This window comes from Nanorana parkeri, unplaced genomic scaffold, assembly GCF_000935625.1.
Source record: "Nanorana parkeri isolate BGI_ZX_2015 unplaced genomic scaffold, ASM93562v1 scaffold232, whole genome shotgun sequence".
In the NCBI taxonomy this organism is placed as follows: Eukaryota; Metazoa; Chordata; class Amphibia; order Anura; family Dicroglossidae; genus Nanorana; species Nanorana parkeri.
The window spans coordinates 506,752-521,392 of NW_017306500.1; the positions used below are offsets into that span (position 1 = coordinate 506,752).

Genomic DNA, 14,641 nt, shown 5'->3' on the forward strand with positions numbered 1-14,641 from the left:
GTTATATATATATATACACACACATTATGAGGCATTGCTCCAGATGACATTATGATTGCTTTTCAAAACAAGCCAGTGATCTCAATTATTTCAATAACAAGCTGTTAAAGCTATCTGGAAAGCAGAAATCTCGGTAAATGACTTTTTCTTACAGATTGCTGTTTGGGGTGCGAGTCTGACAGCAGGTCCCATAGAGATCCCTCAGAGTGTACATACCATCAAATATCATATACTCTCATAAACGTAGAAGAGTGAACATCAATTCGATTTTTTAGTTTTGTTTTAAGGATGTCAGGACAAGGGATTTACATATTCAGTATCTTATCCATCTCTCTGGGACTCTGGAAGGTAGCACAATTCCCTGAGAGATGAATTCTGAAAAGGAAAGAAGTAAAGACAAAAGGAAGGAAGAAGGAAAGAAAGGAGTGTGGAAATAAAGGAAGAAAAGAAGGAAGGAATAATAATAAAAATAAATCTGAGCTAATCTCAAATTTACTCTTGGTAAGACAGTTTTCAATTGAAAGAACGGTAGACATTTTTCACAGTATGCTAGTACAGCAGCCTTTGTCTGACTATGAAAGAATATCAAAAGTAATACCAGCTCTGTAGGAAAATGTATCATTGTTCAACTAGCTTCTGCTGATTTGTTTGATGTTGCATTGGGCATTTAGCTAGGAGATTATGCTTCTGTCTCTGTGGAAGGTTTGTGCATTTATCACTGTTCTATTTGATGTGAATGAGGAGCAAATAAAGGGCAGGCGGAATAAATGGTATTATATCAGTCTGCATGAGCTAAATCAGGGATCTAAACAGTGAACTAAACAGGGTCATCTTAATTTATCTTTTTCTCCATAGTATGTTTGCTAGTACCTCTCTTCCATCTTTTCTTTTATGGCAGGCAGTTATGTGTGTATGGATGTACGTTTGGATTTTTTTTTTTTTTAATCAAGATATAAGCCTTAGAGTGGAAATATCCTCTTAAAGGAGAACTATTGGGAGAGTAAAATGTATTCTTCCCAATAGTTTGAGCCAGCAACTGAAACTGCAGCTCTCACATGCCGGCTCTATAGCACAAGAACTGGCTGATCACCAAGCACCTGATTGCTCAGCTCACGGCTGCTCCCCCCTCTCTCTATTCCTCCACTGGAGGAAGCCAGGAAACTACATTTTGAGAGGGTTAGCAAGGGCAGCCTCTTTTTTTTTCCTATGACAATTTTTATATAAAAGAAGAATGAAAGTGGCATACATTTAATTTTTTACTATTTTTAGTGCAGTGTTTAGATTTTTGACTAATAATTCACACTTTCTGAATTTATTTTGTCAAAAGCTATTGCTGCCGCTAGGGAACCCCATTTAGGTCTAAGGTATAAAGTGAAAAAAACACTTACCTAAACTTTAGCCCCATCTGGCTGCTAGACTGGTCTCCACAGCCTCTTCTTCTTCAGGCTCCAGCGGTCTAAGCCCTGCTGATGTCATCACCTGCAATACACGTCCACTGCCTTGTATTATACATGAGATGCCGAGGAACATACTACAGCCGGAGACTGAGGTTTGGGTGAGTGTATCTTTATTATTTTCCACCTTAGACCAAAATAAGCACTTAACCCCACTTAGCCCCACTGCAAAGGTTACCTTCTTAACTGCCAGGAGTTCTTTAATTCAATAGGACTGTCTTGGAATTGGATCCATGACCACCTATAGAAATCATGGGGCCCCAAAAAGCCTACCTGAGATGGTATTATTTATCATATTTGTATTATTTTTGAACTTTTCATCATGCATACATTAAAACATAAGAGTTTATGCACATGAAATGCATTTACATCCATGTGCACATGTTACAAAGACTGTTGTCACAATTTACTTGATGCATTGACACATGTTGGTCATTTATTTATTTTCAGTCCTCAGTGTCCATGCACCAAAATAGTCATGTGGCCCTACTTTGTTTTATCAAACCACAATGCAGTGCAGAGCTCTACTGGTGTATGTTTTGTAATGTGCTTGGTGTCAATGATTATGTTGGGGGCCCACTGCTCATAAATTGGTGCACCCCTAAAATGCATGTACAACATGAAATATGTGAGCAAAGTCTGATGGACATTACAGTGCGCAGCAACATATTATTATAACATACATGTGTTGGTGTTATTAGGCTTAAAGGTGAACTATGAGGTGAGTGAAAATCACTCATCCTTATAGTTCGAGCCGATGTGTGACAATGAAACTGATTTTTTTTTCTTTTTTTAAATGGGGTTCCTCCTGACTGGTCTGATATGGTTTGGTAGGGGGACCTCATGCTGTTTTTTTATTTTCTTTAACATTACTATGAATTCTATTCAAAAGTTTTTACTTTTTTACATTTAAATAATTTTTCAACTTTTTTTCATTTGTTTAAATTTTTTTCTATACCGCTCGGTGGCATTCAGCTATTCACTCACTGCCGTTCGGCCCCTATGAGAATAGGTGCGAACGGCAGCAAGTGAGCTGCTAGAGCTTTGGCTCAGCCAATCCAGATGTTGGATCAGCTGAGTCGAACTCCTTCTGGACTTCGACTCCGCCGTACAAGGCTGAAGTGAATAGCCGAACTGCATTCGGCTCACTTCACTTCGGCTTGGTTATTCACTTGGCTGCCTTTGACAGCTTTGTGAATAACCCCCTTCATTTTAAGAGCTAATGAGAGAGAATATTGCCATCAAAAAACACAAAACGGAAATGGGAATGTTTCAAATCAACTGTAAATATGAAAAGCAAAGGAAGATCACAAAAATGCAAAACAAACAACATGTTGTAATAGAGAATAAAGAGGACTCTGCAAAATTCTTTAAATATATTGATTGTAAAAAGCTCAGATCTAAGCATGTAGATAGATTATAAGATGATTTAGGGTTGGTTACTAGAGACAAAGAGAAGGCACATCTCTAAGTTCATAATGGGTATGACAGTGCCATAGCCTAAAATAAACCACAATGGCTCAAAATTAATATATTCCAGAAACAGACAAAATAAAGGCGAATAAAGCACCCAGACCAGGTTGTTTACACCCACATGTCCTTAAAGAATTAAGCTCTGATGTTGATGCTGATATTGTTCAGTTTATGGTTGAACTTCGTAGTTACAAAGAAACTGATCCAGTTCTAAAGACAGTTATAAACCATGATCTCCTCCAAATATCATTGATAATTTCATTTAGAATGATCACACTAGTTTGAAACAAAGTATGTGAGAACTGTCTTAATTATTGCTATAGGATTTTGAATGACCAAAACTTGCAGTCTGCTGCATATACAAACCCTTTTTCAGTATATAAAGTACTATTTACTCTTGCTTGCACTCAAGTGTCTTGTAAAATATTTTTTCAAAGCAGAAAATTGTGAAAAAAAGAGATTGAGGTTTTTGACTGGTCAGTTTATAATGACATCCTTAATAATTGTACTCATTCATCTTTTGTTCTTTAACTGCCTCCGGGCAGGCCGTAGTAAAAAAACGGCCGGCCGGGAGCTCTCTAGATCTGAGCCGGCGTCTTTAGACGTCCGCTCAGACACACCTCCTCGAGCGGGAAATGGCCGAAATTTAAAAACAAGCAGCGATGCCTGTTAACAACGCCCCCTCGAGCGGGAAATGGCCGAAATTTAAAAACAGGCAGCGATGCCTGTTAACATAGAAGCGATCCGCCGGCTTTAGAGCCGGCGGATTGCTTGTATGTTGCAACGATCGGTGTGCCCCCCCCTCCGCTGTCCCCCCAGCCATTGTCCCGCTGATCCCGGGCTCCGCTGTGCCCGGGCGAGCCCGGGATCAGCGCCATGCCATGTTACACAAGCTCCCTCCGGTCCCCTCTCCTCTGAAAGAATGCGGAAGTGAGAGCCTGGGACCATCACAGCAGCTCTTTGACCAGATATCAAAGGGAGATCAGTACAAGATCTCCCTTTGATCTCCTCATCATTGTCAGAATGCAGGAAGTGATGTATATTACATCAGTTCCGCATTCGTGTGTCACTCTCCAGCTTCAGAAGCTGCAAAGAAGCTGATGGAGCAGATCTGTGCTTCATCAGCTTCTTTTGGGGGGTCATATGTGACATTAGGGGTCTTGGAGACCCTGATGTCTCCATAAAGAGAACCTGTCACATATTTTGCTATCACATAGGGGGGTTTTATTAGCCCCCGTATGTGATAGCAATAAAGTTTAGTGAAAAAAAATGTAAGTCCCCCAAAAATGTTTAACCAGTTGACATCCGCGGTGTTACACCCCCTTCCCATCCAGGCGATTTTTTCAGTATTCAGCGCTGCGGTACTATTCCCCGGTGGTGATTAAATACCACTAAAAGAAATCTCTGTCAGTCCCCCAAAATGGCATAAAATTCATTTCAGTACAGCGTTGCATGACGGAATAAACGTCAGTCAAAGTACCGCAGCGCTGAATACTGAAAAATGGGGTGGCCAGGAAGGGGGTCTAAACACCTGGTCTTGAAGTGGTTAAAGCTATTCTTTAAAGATCAATGCAAACAAGTCAACACACTCCAGTAAATGTGGATTATTGGGGATTATTGTGAGCCAACATAGATTGGTGTATGATTTGTTCTAATGCTAACCGGAGGCAAGGCAAACATGCTTTCTAACATGTTTAATTTTCTTTGCAAGCTTTAGATTTGTGGTTAATAACTTTCAATAGCCAATACAGTTATAAATGTCCTTTTAAAGTTGTCATGTTTATCTTAGTGCAAACTACAGTAGTGTAACTCTGTTGTGGAGTGGGTTTGGCAAGTACATTCAGGGGTTGATTTAATATAGGCAAATAGGCTGTTCACTGTGCAAAGGAATTTGCACATCACGGGCATGTTTTTCTTTAGCTTAGTGAAAAAGAGGAAGCTCTGCTGACTTCCATCACCCAATCATGTGCAAGCAAAAATACTGTTTTTTATTTTTCCTTGCACATGATTGGGTATTCTTTACAAAGTGAGATTTTACCACATTCACCAAGTTAAGGGAAACGTCTCCTGCAGATAAGTAAATGAGAGCTCAGCTGCATGTTTCATTCTAGAACTATCTTTAGGATAAATCTAGCTAAACAGCAAGATCCAATTATATTGTGTTCTAACCTGTGATAACATTATTCTTTTCAATGAACAAGCATTCCTACTCCCTTGTATGCAGACGTGTAATACATTTACACCATTATTGATAAACACTGCGCAAAGTATGTATAATTGTCTTGTGTCATGCTGTGCATTCAGGAATAAATGCAAGGTTGTTGGATGAACCCTGTGTTTGTGCCGTGTAAAAAATTTGATAAGTTGGCCAGATGGGTCCCAATACCTTACTTTACCAGGGGAGTTTAATTGTCCCAGTCCTCCCCTGATTCACCTGTTACAGGTTTGTGGCACCACAGACTTGAATGATTGAATCAATGCCACATTTTCTTTAAAAAAAAAAGGCTGTTAAACTGAATATTAGTAACCAACTGTTGAGTTATTATTCAACACTGCATTCTAATTAGTTCTAAAGTACTAAGTGAAGAGTGCTGTATCTACAGCAGTTGCAAGAATACATCTTGGAGTGGTTTGGTTTTAGCGAAATAAATATTTTGTCATAAAACCTAATTTGCACATACTTGGTCCAGGTCAGTGATTCACCAAGTAGTGAAATCATGTAAAACATGACAGCCTTGGTGATTGTAGCTTAAAAACTTTAAACAAAAAGTTACAAAAGGCTGCAGTGGCAGCCCCCATTTTTTCCCCAAAAGGTTAAGGTTACCCTGTCACAAAAATACAAATGAAAAGCCACGCATAAAAAGGTATTATACTCATCTGTCTGGTGGTGCATGTTTCATACCTTCCCTCTGTTTTAATGCTGCATCCTCCATCATTGTCTTAAGTATTAAACACTTCTAGGACTATTGGATGCTTGTGTCCCCTACACATGCCATGGTCTCATCCTCTTACCCCTACATTAATAGAGGAACAGGGGAAGGTAGGAGACAGGAAATTGAAATATACCTGTATCCCATCGCACTCTTGACCGGATGGAAGCCCAGGTAAAACAGGGCAGGTGTGGCAGTGACAGCAGCACTCGCACTCCAATGCAATGCCAAGTCAATCTTGTTTATTGACTAGAAATAGTGTAGCATTTTATAGGTAGGAGACAGGGACTGCTGAACAGGTGAGAAATAGCCTTGTCTATTGCAGAAATCTTTTATCTGTATTTTCTGGTAACAGGGTCACTTTAAAGTGAATATAAACCTTAAAAATTAACTATTTTTACCTCATTGACTGTTAAATATACCATTAAAAACATTTTGTTATATCTATTTGATACTTGACCGTTATCAATTACATCGCCCTTCATAAGACCCAGCCCATTCTCTTCTCTTCAATGTGAGGATAAAAAAAAAGAGGTGGCTTCTTATTTAAAAAAGATTCAAGCATCAGCTCTCATCACAATATTAGGTGTTGTTACCAATGTAGGGGCTACTGAATAGCTACATATGAGGTTATAGGGTCCATGTACAAGGGTGATCAACTGCAGTATTCACAAATATTCACCACCACCGTATTGCAGTATTCACCACCGCAACAAAAGGAAGCCTTCTGTTTTTATCTAGCTAGATATTGATGGACAATGTATGGATGTTAAAGGTACTGAAGTAGTGCAATACATCCTCTTTCTAAAACTGGCTGCCTAACTTGAGTCAAGGAGGTTTGGTATTACCTTCCTGCACTGCTCTTTTTGCTGTTGTTTACATAGGGGAAATATCTGGCCCTACAACTCCTAAAGTTTCCAGGATTCTTACCACAAATAGCATCCATTTTACAGTACTTTGCTAGTCTGATATTTTTTTGTAAAATGTAAATATAACTTTGTAAAGGTGCCCAGAATTTATTCCTAATCATATCTTTTTAACTGTATTCCATTGTTCAGTGGTAGTATTTCATAGAATATAAAAAAAGAGAATTAGATTAACTAACAGTATATTTTCAGAGGCTCGCACAATAAAATTTTTCTGTATCTTTTGTTTGTATCATTGCAACATGCAGTGTATCTGCCCACACTAGTACATTTCAAACAGACTGCTAGAGAAAGATGTTATTGGTAGGTGGTGGAAAAATAAAATCATTGACCATGCCAGTATCAACAGGAACATCTCCTACAACCCTATGTTCCATTATTAAAGTTAATCTTTTAGTTTGTAGATGGTTGTTGAATGTATACATGTGCTATGCTTGCAGCTCTGGACATCCTCTGGTTTTATAGCCTACAGACCATGTTCCAATATTTATTTCCATATATTGCCAACGTTAAATGAAAAGCTTAATTATTTAATAATCCTGTCACATATGATGTTTACTAACCAGTTTTCTTGTTTTTGCTTCCCAGTATTTCTATTCCATAAAAGATATTTCTGTGGGTGGTATGTGCATCTGCTATGGTCATGCAAGAGCTTGCCCATGGGATCCAAGAACTAATGTGAGTAGTTTATTATTAATGTTTAACTCTTTTTAATTAGTATAGATGTGTATGATAGAAAAGAAAGTCTGCATGGTCAAAATCCATTATGACATTTTTAAAGTACTGAATATCAGTAAAAATGGTTGACCTGACCTAATAGAAATCTTTCATGTCACCTAATTTTTTTTTTGCTCATATAGCCTCTTTCCCATTATCTTCATTCTGATACTTTCCATTATTATTATTATGTCCCACCAGTGTCATTATTTTATATGTCCCCTGGAGTCATTATTTTATATGTCCCCTGGTGTAATTATTTTATATGTCCCCCGGTGTCATTATTTTATATGTCCCCTGGAGTCCTTATTTTATATGTCCCCTGGTGTCATTATTGTTATGTCCCCCCAGTGTCATTATTATTATGTCCCCTGGTGTCATTATTAATATTATGTCCCCCCAGTGTCATTATTATTATGTCCCCTGGTGTCATTATTAATATTATGTCCCCCCAGTGTCATTATTATTATGTCCCCTGGTGTCATTATTAATATTATGTCCCCCCAGTGTCATTATTATTATGTCCCCTGGTGTCATTATTAATATTATGTCCCCCCAGTGTCATTATTATTATGTCCCCTGGTGTCATTATTAATATTATGTCCCCCCAGTGTCATTATTATTATGTCCCCTGGTGTCATTATTAATATTATGTCCCCCCAGTGTCATTATTATTATGTCCCCTGGTGTCATTATTAATATTATGTCCCCCCAGTGTCATTATTATTATGTCCCCTGGTGTCATTATTAATATTATGTCCCCCCAGTGTCATTATTATTATGTCCCCTGGTGTCATTATTAATATTATGTCCCCCCAGTGTCATTATTATTATGTCCCCTGGTGTCATTATTAATATTATGTCCCCCCAGTGTCATTATTATTATGTCCCCTGGTGTCATTATTAATATTATGTCCCCCCAGTGTCATTATTATTATGTCCCCTGGTGTCATTATTAATATTATGTCCCCCCAGTGTCATTATTATTATGTCCCCTGGTGTCATTATTAATATTATGTCCCCCCAGTGTCATTATTATTATGTCCCCTGGTGTCATTATTAATATTATGTCCCCCCAGTGTCATTATTATTATGTCCCCTGGTGTCATTATTAATATTATGTCCCCCCAGTGTCATTATTATTATGTCCCCTGGTGTCATTATTAATATTATGTCCCCCCAGTGTCATTATTATTATGTCCCCTGGTGTCATTATTAATATTATGTCCCCCCAGTGTCATTATTATTATGTCCCCTGGTGTCATTATTAATATTATGTCCCCCCAGTGTCATTATTATTATGTCCCCTGGTGTCATTATTAATATTATGTCCCCCCAGTGTCATTATTATTATGTCCCCTGGTGTCATTATTAATATTATGTCCCCCCAGTGTCATTATTATTATGTCCCCTGGTGTCATTATTAATATTATGTCCCCCCAGTGTCATTATTATTATGTCCCCTGGTGTCATTATTAATATTATGTCCCCCCAGTGTCATTATTATTATGTCCCCTGGTGTCATTATTAATATTATGTCCCCCCAGTGTCATTATTATTATGTCCCCTGGTGTCATTATTAATATTATGTCCCCCCAGTGTCATTATTATTATGTCCCCTGGTGTCATTATTAATATTATGTCCCCCCAGTGTCATTATTATTATGTCCCCTGGTGTCATTATTAATATTATGTCCCCCCAGTGTCATTATTATTATGTCCCCTGGTGTCATTATTAATATTATGTCCCCCCAGTGTCATTATTATTATGTCCCCTGGTGTCATTATTAATATTATGTCCCCCCAGTGTCATTATTATTATGTCCCCTGGTGTCATTATTAATATTATGTCCCCCCAGTGTCATTATTATTATGTCCCCTGGTGTCATTATTAATATTATGTCCCCCCAGTGTCATTATTATTATGTCCCCTGGTGTCATTATTAATATTATGTCCCCCCAGTGTCATTATTATTATGTCCCCTGGTGTCATTATTAATATTATGTCCCCCCAGTGTCATTATTATTATGTCCCCTGGTGTCATTATTAATATTATGTCCCCCCAGTGTCATTATTATTATGTCCCCTGGTGTCATTATTAATATTATGTCCCCCCAGTGTCATTATTATTATGTCCCCTGGTGTCATTATTAATATTATGTCCCCCCAGTGTCATTATTATTATGTCCCCTGGTGTCATTATTAATATTATGTCCCCCCAGTGTCATTATTATTATTATTTTAAAATAATAATAATAATAATTACACTGGGGGACATAATAATTACACTGGGGGGACATAATAATAATAATAATTACACTGGGGGGGACATAATAATAATAATAATTACACCAAGGGGACATGCTCAGGTGTCATTATTATTTTTATACAGCATTACATCATAGGTGTAGCACTGCTAGGCTAACCCGACCACCTCCCATCCCTCTCCCCCCCAGATAGAAGCCCAACCCAGCAGCCATGCGGACTCACCATGGACAGGGGGAGCATGAGACTGCACCCATGGAGGGAGGAGGGCAGAACCATGAAGCAGGGTGTGCAAAAGCTATCGTCCTCCTCTGCTGAGTGGGAGGTGATATCCCGGGCAGCAGAGATATTTGCTGCACATATGGATAGGAGGCGGCTGCCACTAGCGTCATAAAGGGGGTAGTGCAGACTAGACGGCTGGTCCAGAAATTTTTCACTAGCGCTAGTTTATGGGGTACAGGGCCCCACTACAATGACAGGGCCCGGGATATGTGTCCCTTTTGCCCCACCTTAAAGACGGCCCTGATTGGACCTCAAATCCCATTGTGTAATAACAAGAATCTCCAATAGCCAGAGGTCCTTTGATACTCCTACAGAAGTAAAACATTTCACTACAGGAAGTGCCCAAATCAGAAACATTGCTTGCAAAAAAATCTTACCTACAACAAGTGCCCCCTCCCCCAATCCATCTGAAAAATTAGAACCGAACACGGGGGTGTTCGGCTCATCCCTACCTGGGACCAGCACAGCAGCTCTGTGACCAGATATCAAAGGGAGGTCAGTACAAGATCTCCCTTTGATCTCCTCCTAATAGTCGGAATGCAGGAAGTGATGTATATTACATCACTTCCGCATTCATCTGTCACTCTCCGGTACAGAAGCCAGAGAGAAGCTGGTGAAGCAGGTCTCTGCTTCATCAGCTACTCTGGGGGTTCCTTGGTGATATTAGGGGTCTTAAAGACCCATGATGTCTCCATAAAGAGGACCTGCAAATTGGCTATCACATAGGGGGCTTGTTAGCAATAAAGTTAAGTGAAAAAAAGGTTTTAAAAAATGTAAGTTAAACAAATGTAAATGTCACATAAAGAAGCAATACAAAAATAACACAAACATTTTTTTAAAGTCCCCCGCACCCACATATACAAGCAAACATGCGTTGGATACGCCTACTTGCGAAAACGATGATTGCGCCAATTGCACCGCACATGTTACATATAACCACGAACGTCGGAGTGTGAGCAATAATTCATCAATCTGATAACACTAAACTGACGAGCGGTAAAAGCTTTTAAAGCATCGCCTATGGCCAATTTTGGATATGGTAGTTTTTTTGCGATTTTGCAGGCACACACAATTTTAAACCTTGACATGTTTGGTGTGTGACCCCGTATTTTATATTATACCAAAAATTTGGGTAAAAATAAATGTTTTATAACATAACGTAGGGAAAACAGGTTTTATTAAAAATTTACATGACCTTTTCCATTAACCAGTAAAGAATAGAAACCCCAGTGGTGTTTAAATACCACTAAAAGAAAGCTCTATCTGTCCCCCAAAAATGGTATAAAATAATTTCAGTACAGCATTAAATGGCGGAATAAATGTCAAAGTACTGCAGCGCTGAATACTGAAAAATGGCCTGGGCAGGAAGGGGGTATAAACACCCCGGTCAGCAAGTGGTTAAACAATCCACTGCTTTTGGTAGAGTCACTTTTTATTGTGAAACAGGAAATAAAATAAAATATTTTATCTGTTTATTTAGCTAAATGTGGAAGGCCTAAGTGTGTTAAGGCAGCTGCCGTACAGCCGGTTTGTGAACACTTTATACCGTACCCCAGCACTGCAGTTCAAAGAACTTAAAGGGGTTCTAAACCCTCCGTTTTTTTTGCTTATATCTACTGCTAGCATGCAGTAGATATAGGCAAGAAGTGTAAAAAAAAACCGCTTAAAATAATTTTAAACTTACCTCGTTATCGCTGCTGTCAGGAACTGCTCGTACGGTCGCAAAGGATCTTGGGGCGGGCGCATGCGCAGTTCCGATTCTCGGCTGGGAGACGAGCAGAGACGCAAGGTAAGTCTATGGACGCGTGCACCCGCCTGCAGACACCGCTGGATCAGAGAGACAGAACAGTCAGCGCTGGATCGGAGTGACGTCACACCACTGCAGGGACACATGAAAACATGGGGAAAGAAGAGGAAGATCGGAAAAAGAGACATCATTTAAGGTAAGTGCTAACATTTACATGGGGGGGAGGGAAAACATTTTTTGCCTTTAATATCACTTTAAGCATAGTTTGTGTAGTCCAATGTAAACTCAACCACTAAAAGGTCCTTGTACAAGCACTATGTGTTATGGGCAACACTTTGCCCCTGTCTCCTACTTTCTATTGTCTGCAAATAACACTACCTTCGCAAAGGCTTCTGTTCTGATGCACATTGCCCAGGAATATTACACTGTTTTTACAAAAAGGCTTTTCAATAAAAAAATATTGCAGCAACAATTTGGAAATATGCTGTGAAACACACACTCAGCTGTTTAATTTTGAAATGTATGTGGGCAGCCTGGGAAGCAATTGCAACCAGCGAAAACCTAAAACTCATTCCTAGTAATGACCTTTACTTCGTAAAATTATTTTGTACTTTTAATAAATAATTTGAATCAGGGAATTTTACACAATATCATAAAAGGCAATTTAAAGTCATGAAAGTCCTTGATATTTAATATATGTAAATACTCCTTGATCTGCCTCTTGTGTCTTCTTTTTTATTGCGTGTACATATTTATTTTTACATGTGGAACACTGAACACATACTGTTCTCAATGCAGTCATGGATACGTGACTTTGTAGATAGTAATGTGAAAGTAATTATGTAAGCTTTTTAAGCTTAAATAGTCACCTGAACACATTCAGTGAGCTTTTATGCATAAATGACAGCTTTAATATGCTGTAAAATGTTAATTAGTAGCTTACAATAGTATGTGTTTTGTTATTTTTAATATTAATTAAAATTCCAGTTGACAGCAAACAGTTAACACTTTATATGTTACAATTGCCATCATTTGACTTGTGCTGTTATGAAGAACCTTACAACTCACTTGGTATTTATAAAGTAAGTTTTGGTATATTTTAAATGCTAGGGATGAAATTCAGGGTGGCCGCCACCATGAGTTTGAGGCACCTTGTGGGAGTTTAAGATTTGCAATCTCAACAATTTTTTTCCAGCTGATTTTTAAGGAAAACATTTGGGAGATTTTTAAAAAAAACTTGAATGCCCTCCATGGGCATGGGACTGTGGCCAGCAGGCTCAGAAGAACCAATACAGGGGCTTCTGGATAATAAGGAGCACAGAGCAGCCATACTGACAGTGAATTGAAAGCTGTTATGGGGAAAGAATAGGTGAAGTTGGCAAAGTGCATAGTGAGAGATTACCGTCAGTTAAAAGATGGTACTGTAATTAGAAATGCTAACTCTTTAGACAATTAACTCCTTTGCTTCTTTTTTATTATTCATTTTGTAGTTGATTTGAGGTCAGCAGTTATGTTTAGCTCCTCTCCCGGCTATAGCGTGTTTTTTTTACTACAAGGCGTTTGTTTTAAGAGGTGGTATTCTGGGGTTTTAATTTATTTTGGGGATATATTTTTTATGTTGACAGGGCCTTTATTGTAAGTTAAAATGCATTTTTTAGCTGTAAATTTTACCTCTAAAAAAAGTGGGCGTTTGTATTAAGGGTGATAGCTTGGGGTTTTTAATTTTTTTTGTGGGGTTTTTATTTTATTTCATGTGGATATGGCTTTTTTTTTTAATTAAGGGATTCTTAACCACTTTGCATGTGAAAAAATGTTTTAATTTGTGCACACACATATTAAAATCCCAAATTTGTGGCTATAAAACTGCATTTTTGTTGCTAAAAGACCCCTTGTCTCTTAGCAACAAAATGCTATTGGCTGTTTGGTCGTTTTTCCATCCTATAGAGGCTCATTGAGCAACCACAGAATACAAATCAGCACATTGATAGTCAGCTACTCAGCTCTGAAGAAGGAGGAGTATCCTCAAAAACGCGTTTAGCAAGAGATCAGCAGAGCTCCTGGATAATCTTATTCACCTCCACAGCAGTTAATCCATTGAGGAATATCAGTCCATTTTGATGTTTATTTTTCTCCGCTTGTGAGTATATCACATTGTATTATTTTTTTTACCAATAAAAAGAATTATTGCACCAGGTCAGACACCCAGTGTTTTCTCTTTTTTTCTATCAACATTGCTCTCCCCCAGCAAAAAAGATCTTTGAGATCTGGCTATTGCATAGTAACATAGTAACATAGTATTTGAGGTTGAATAAAGACATAAGTCCATCAAGTCCAACGTGTGTGTGTGTGTGTGTGTGTGTATAGGTCCATGAGTGTTCTCATTCTTAAGAGTACCTGTACCCTTGTACATTTCAGTCTCTCAGGAAGTTGTCCAAAAGCCTCTTGAATCATTCCAGATTAATTGCGGAAATTACCGCTTGAGGCAGTGAGTTCCAGACCCTAACCGCGCGAACTGAGAAGAACCCCCTTCGCCCCTTGTGTTCAAATTTTTTTTCTACCAGTTTTGGGTGGTGTCCTCTAGTCTTTGTTACGGAATTAATCTCAAAGAGTTTGTTGCTAATGTTGCTATGACTATGGAACATTTTGTATATGAAAATCATGTCCCCCCTTAATCTCCTTACTTCCAACGTAAACATGTTTAAATTTAGTAGCCGTGTCTCATAGCTCTGGTCCTCCATCCCCTTTATTACAATGTGCAATAAGACTTAAAAGTAACATAAATATTTAACATGAAACATCGGAATCTCAATAATGAGACTATAAGCAGAACTATGGGGACAGTGCTG

The 14,641-nt window shown here is 38.5% G+C and overlaps 1 protein-coding gene across 1 annotated transcript in view; it reads left to right on the forward strand.

Moving 5' to 3' along the window:
* Positions 1-14,641, forward strand: part of LAMA2 (laminin subunit alpha 2) — a 646,095-nt gene that overhangs the window by 188,468 nt on the left and 442,986 nt on the right. The window contains exon 6 of the mRNA XM_018556291.1: positions 7,372-7,461. Coding sequence (XP_018411793.1) covers positions 7,372-7,461 — 90 coding nt within the window. The remainder of the gene's footprint in view (positions 1-7,371; positions 7,462-14,641) is intronic.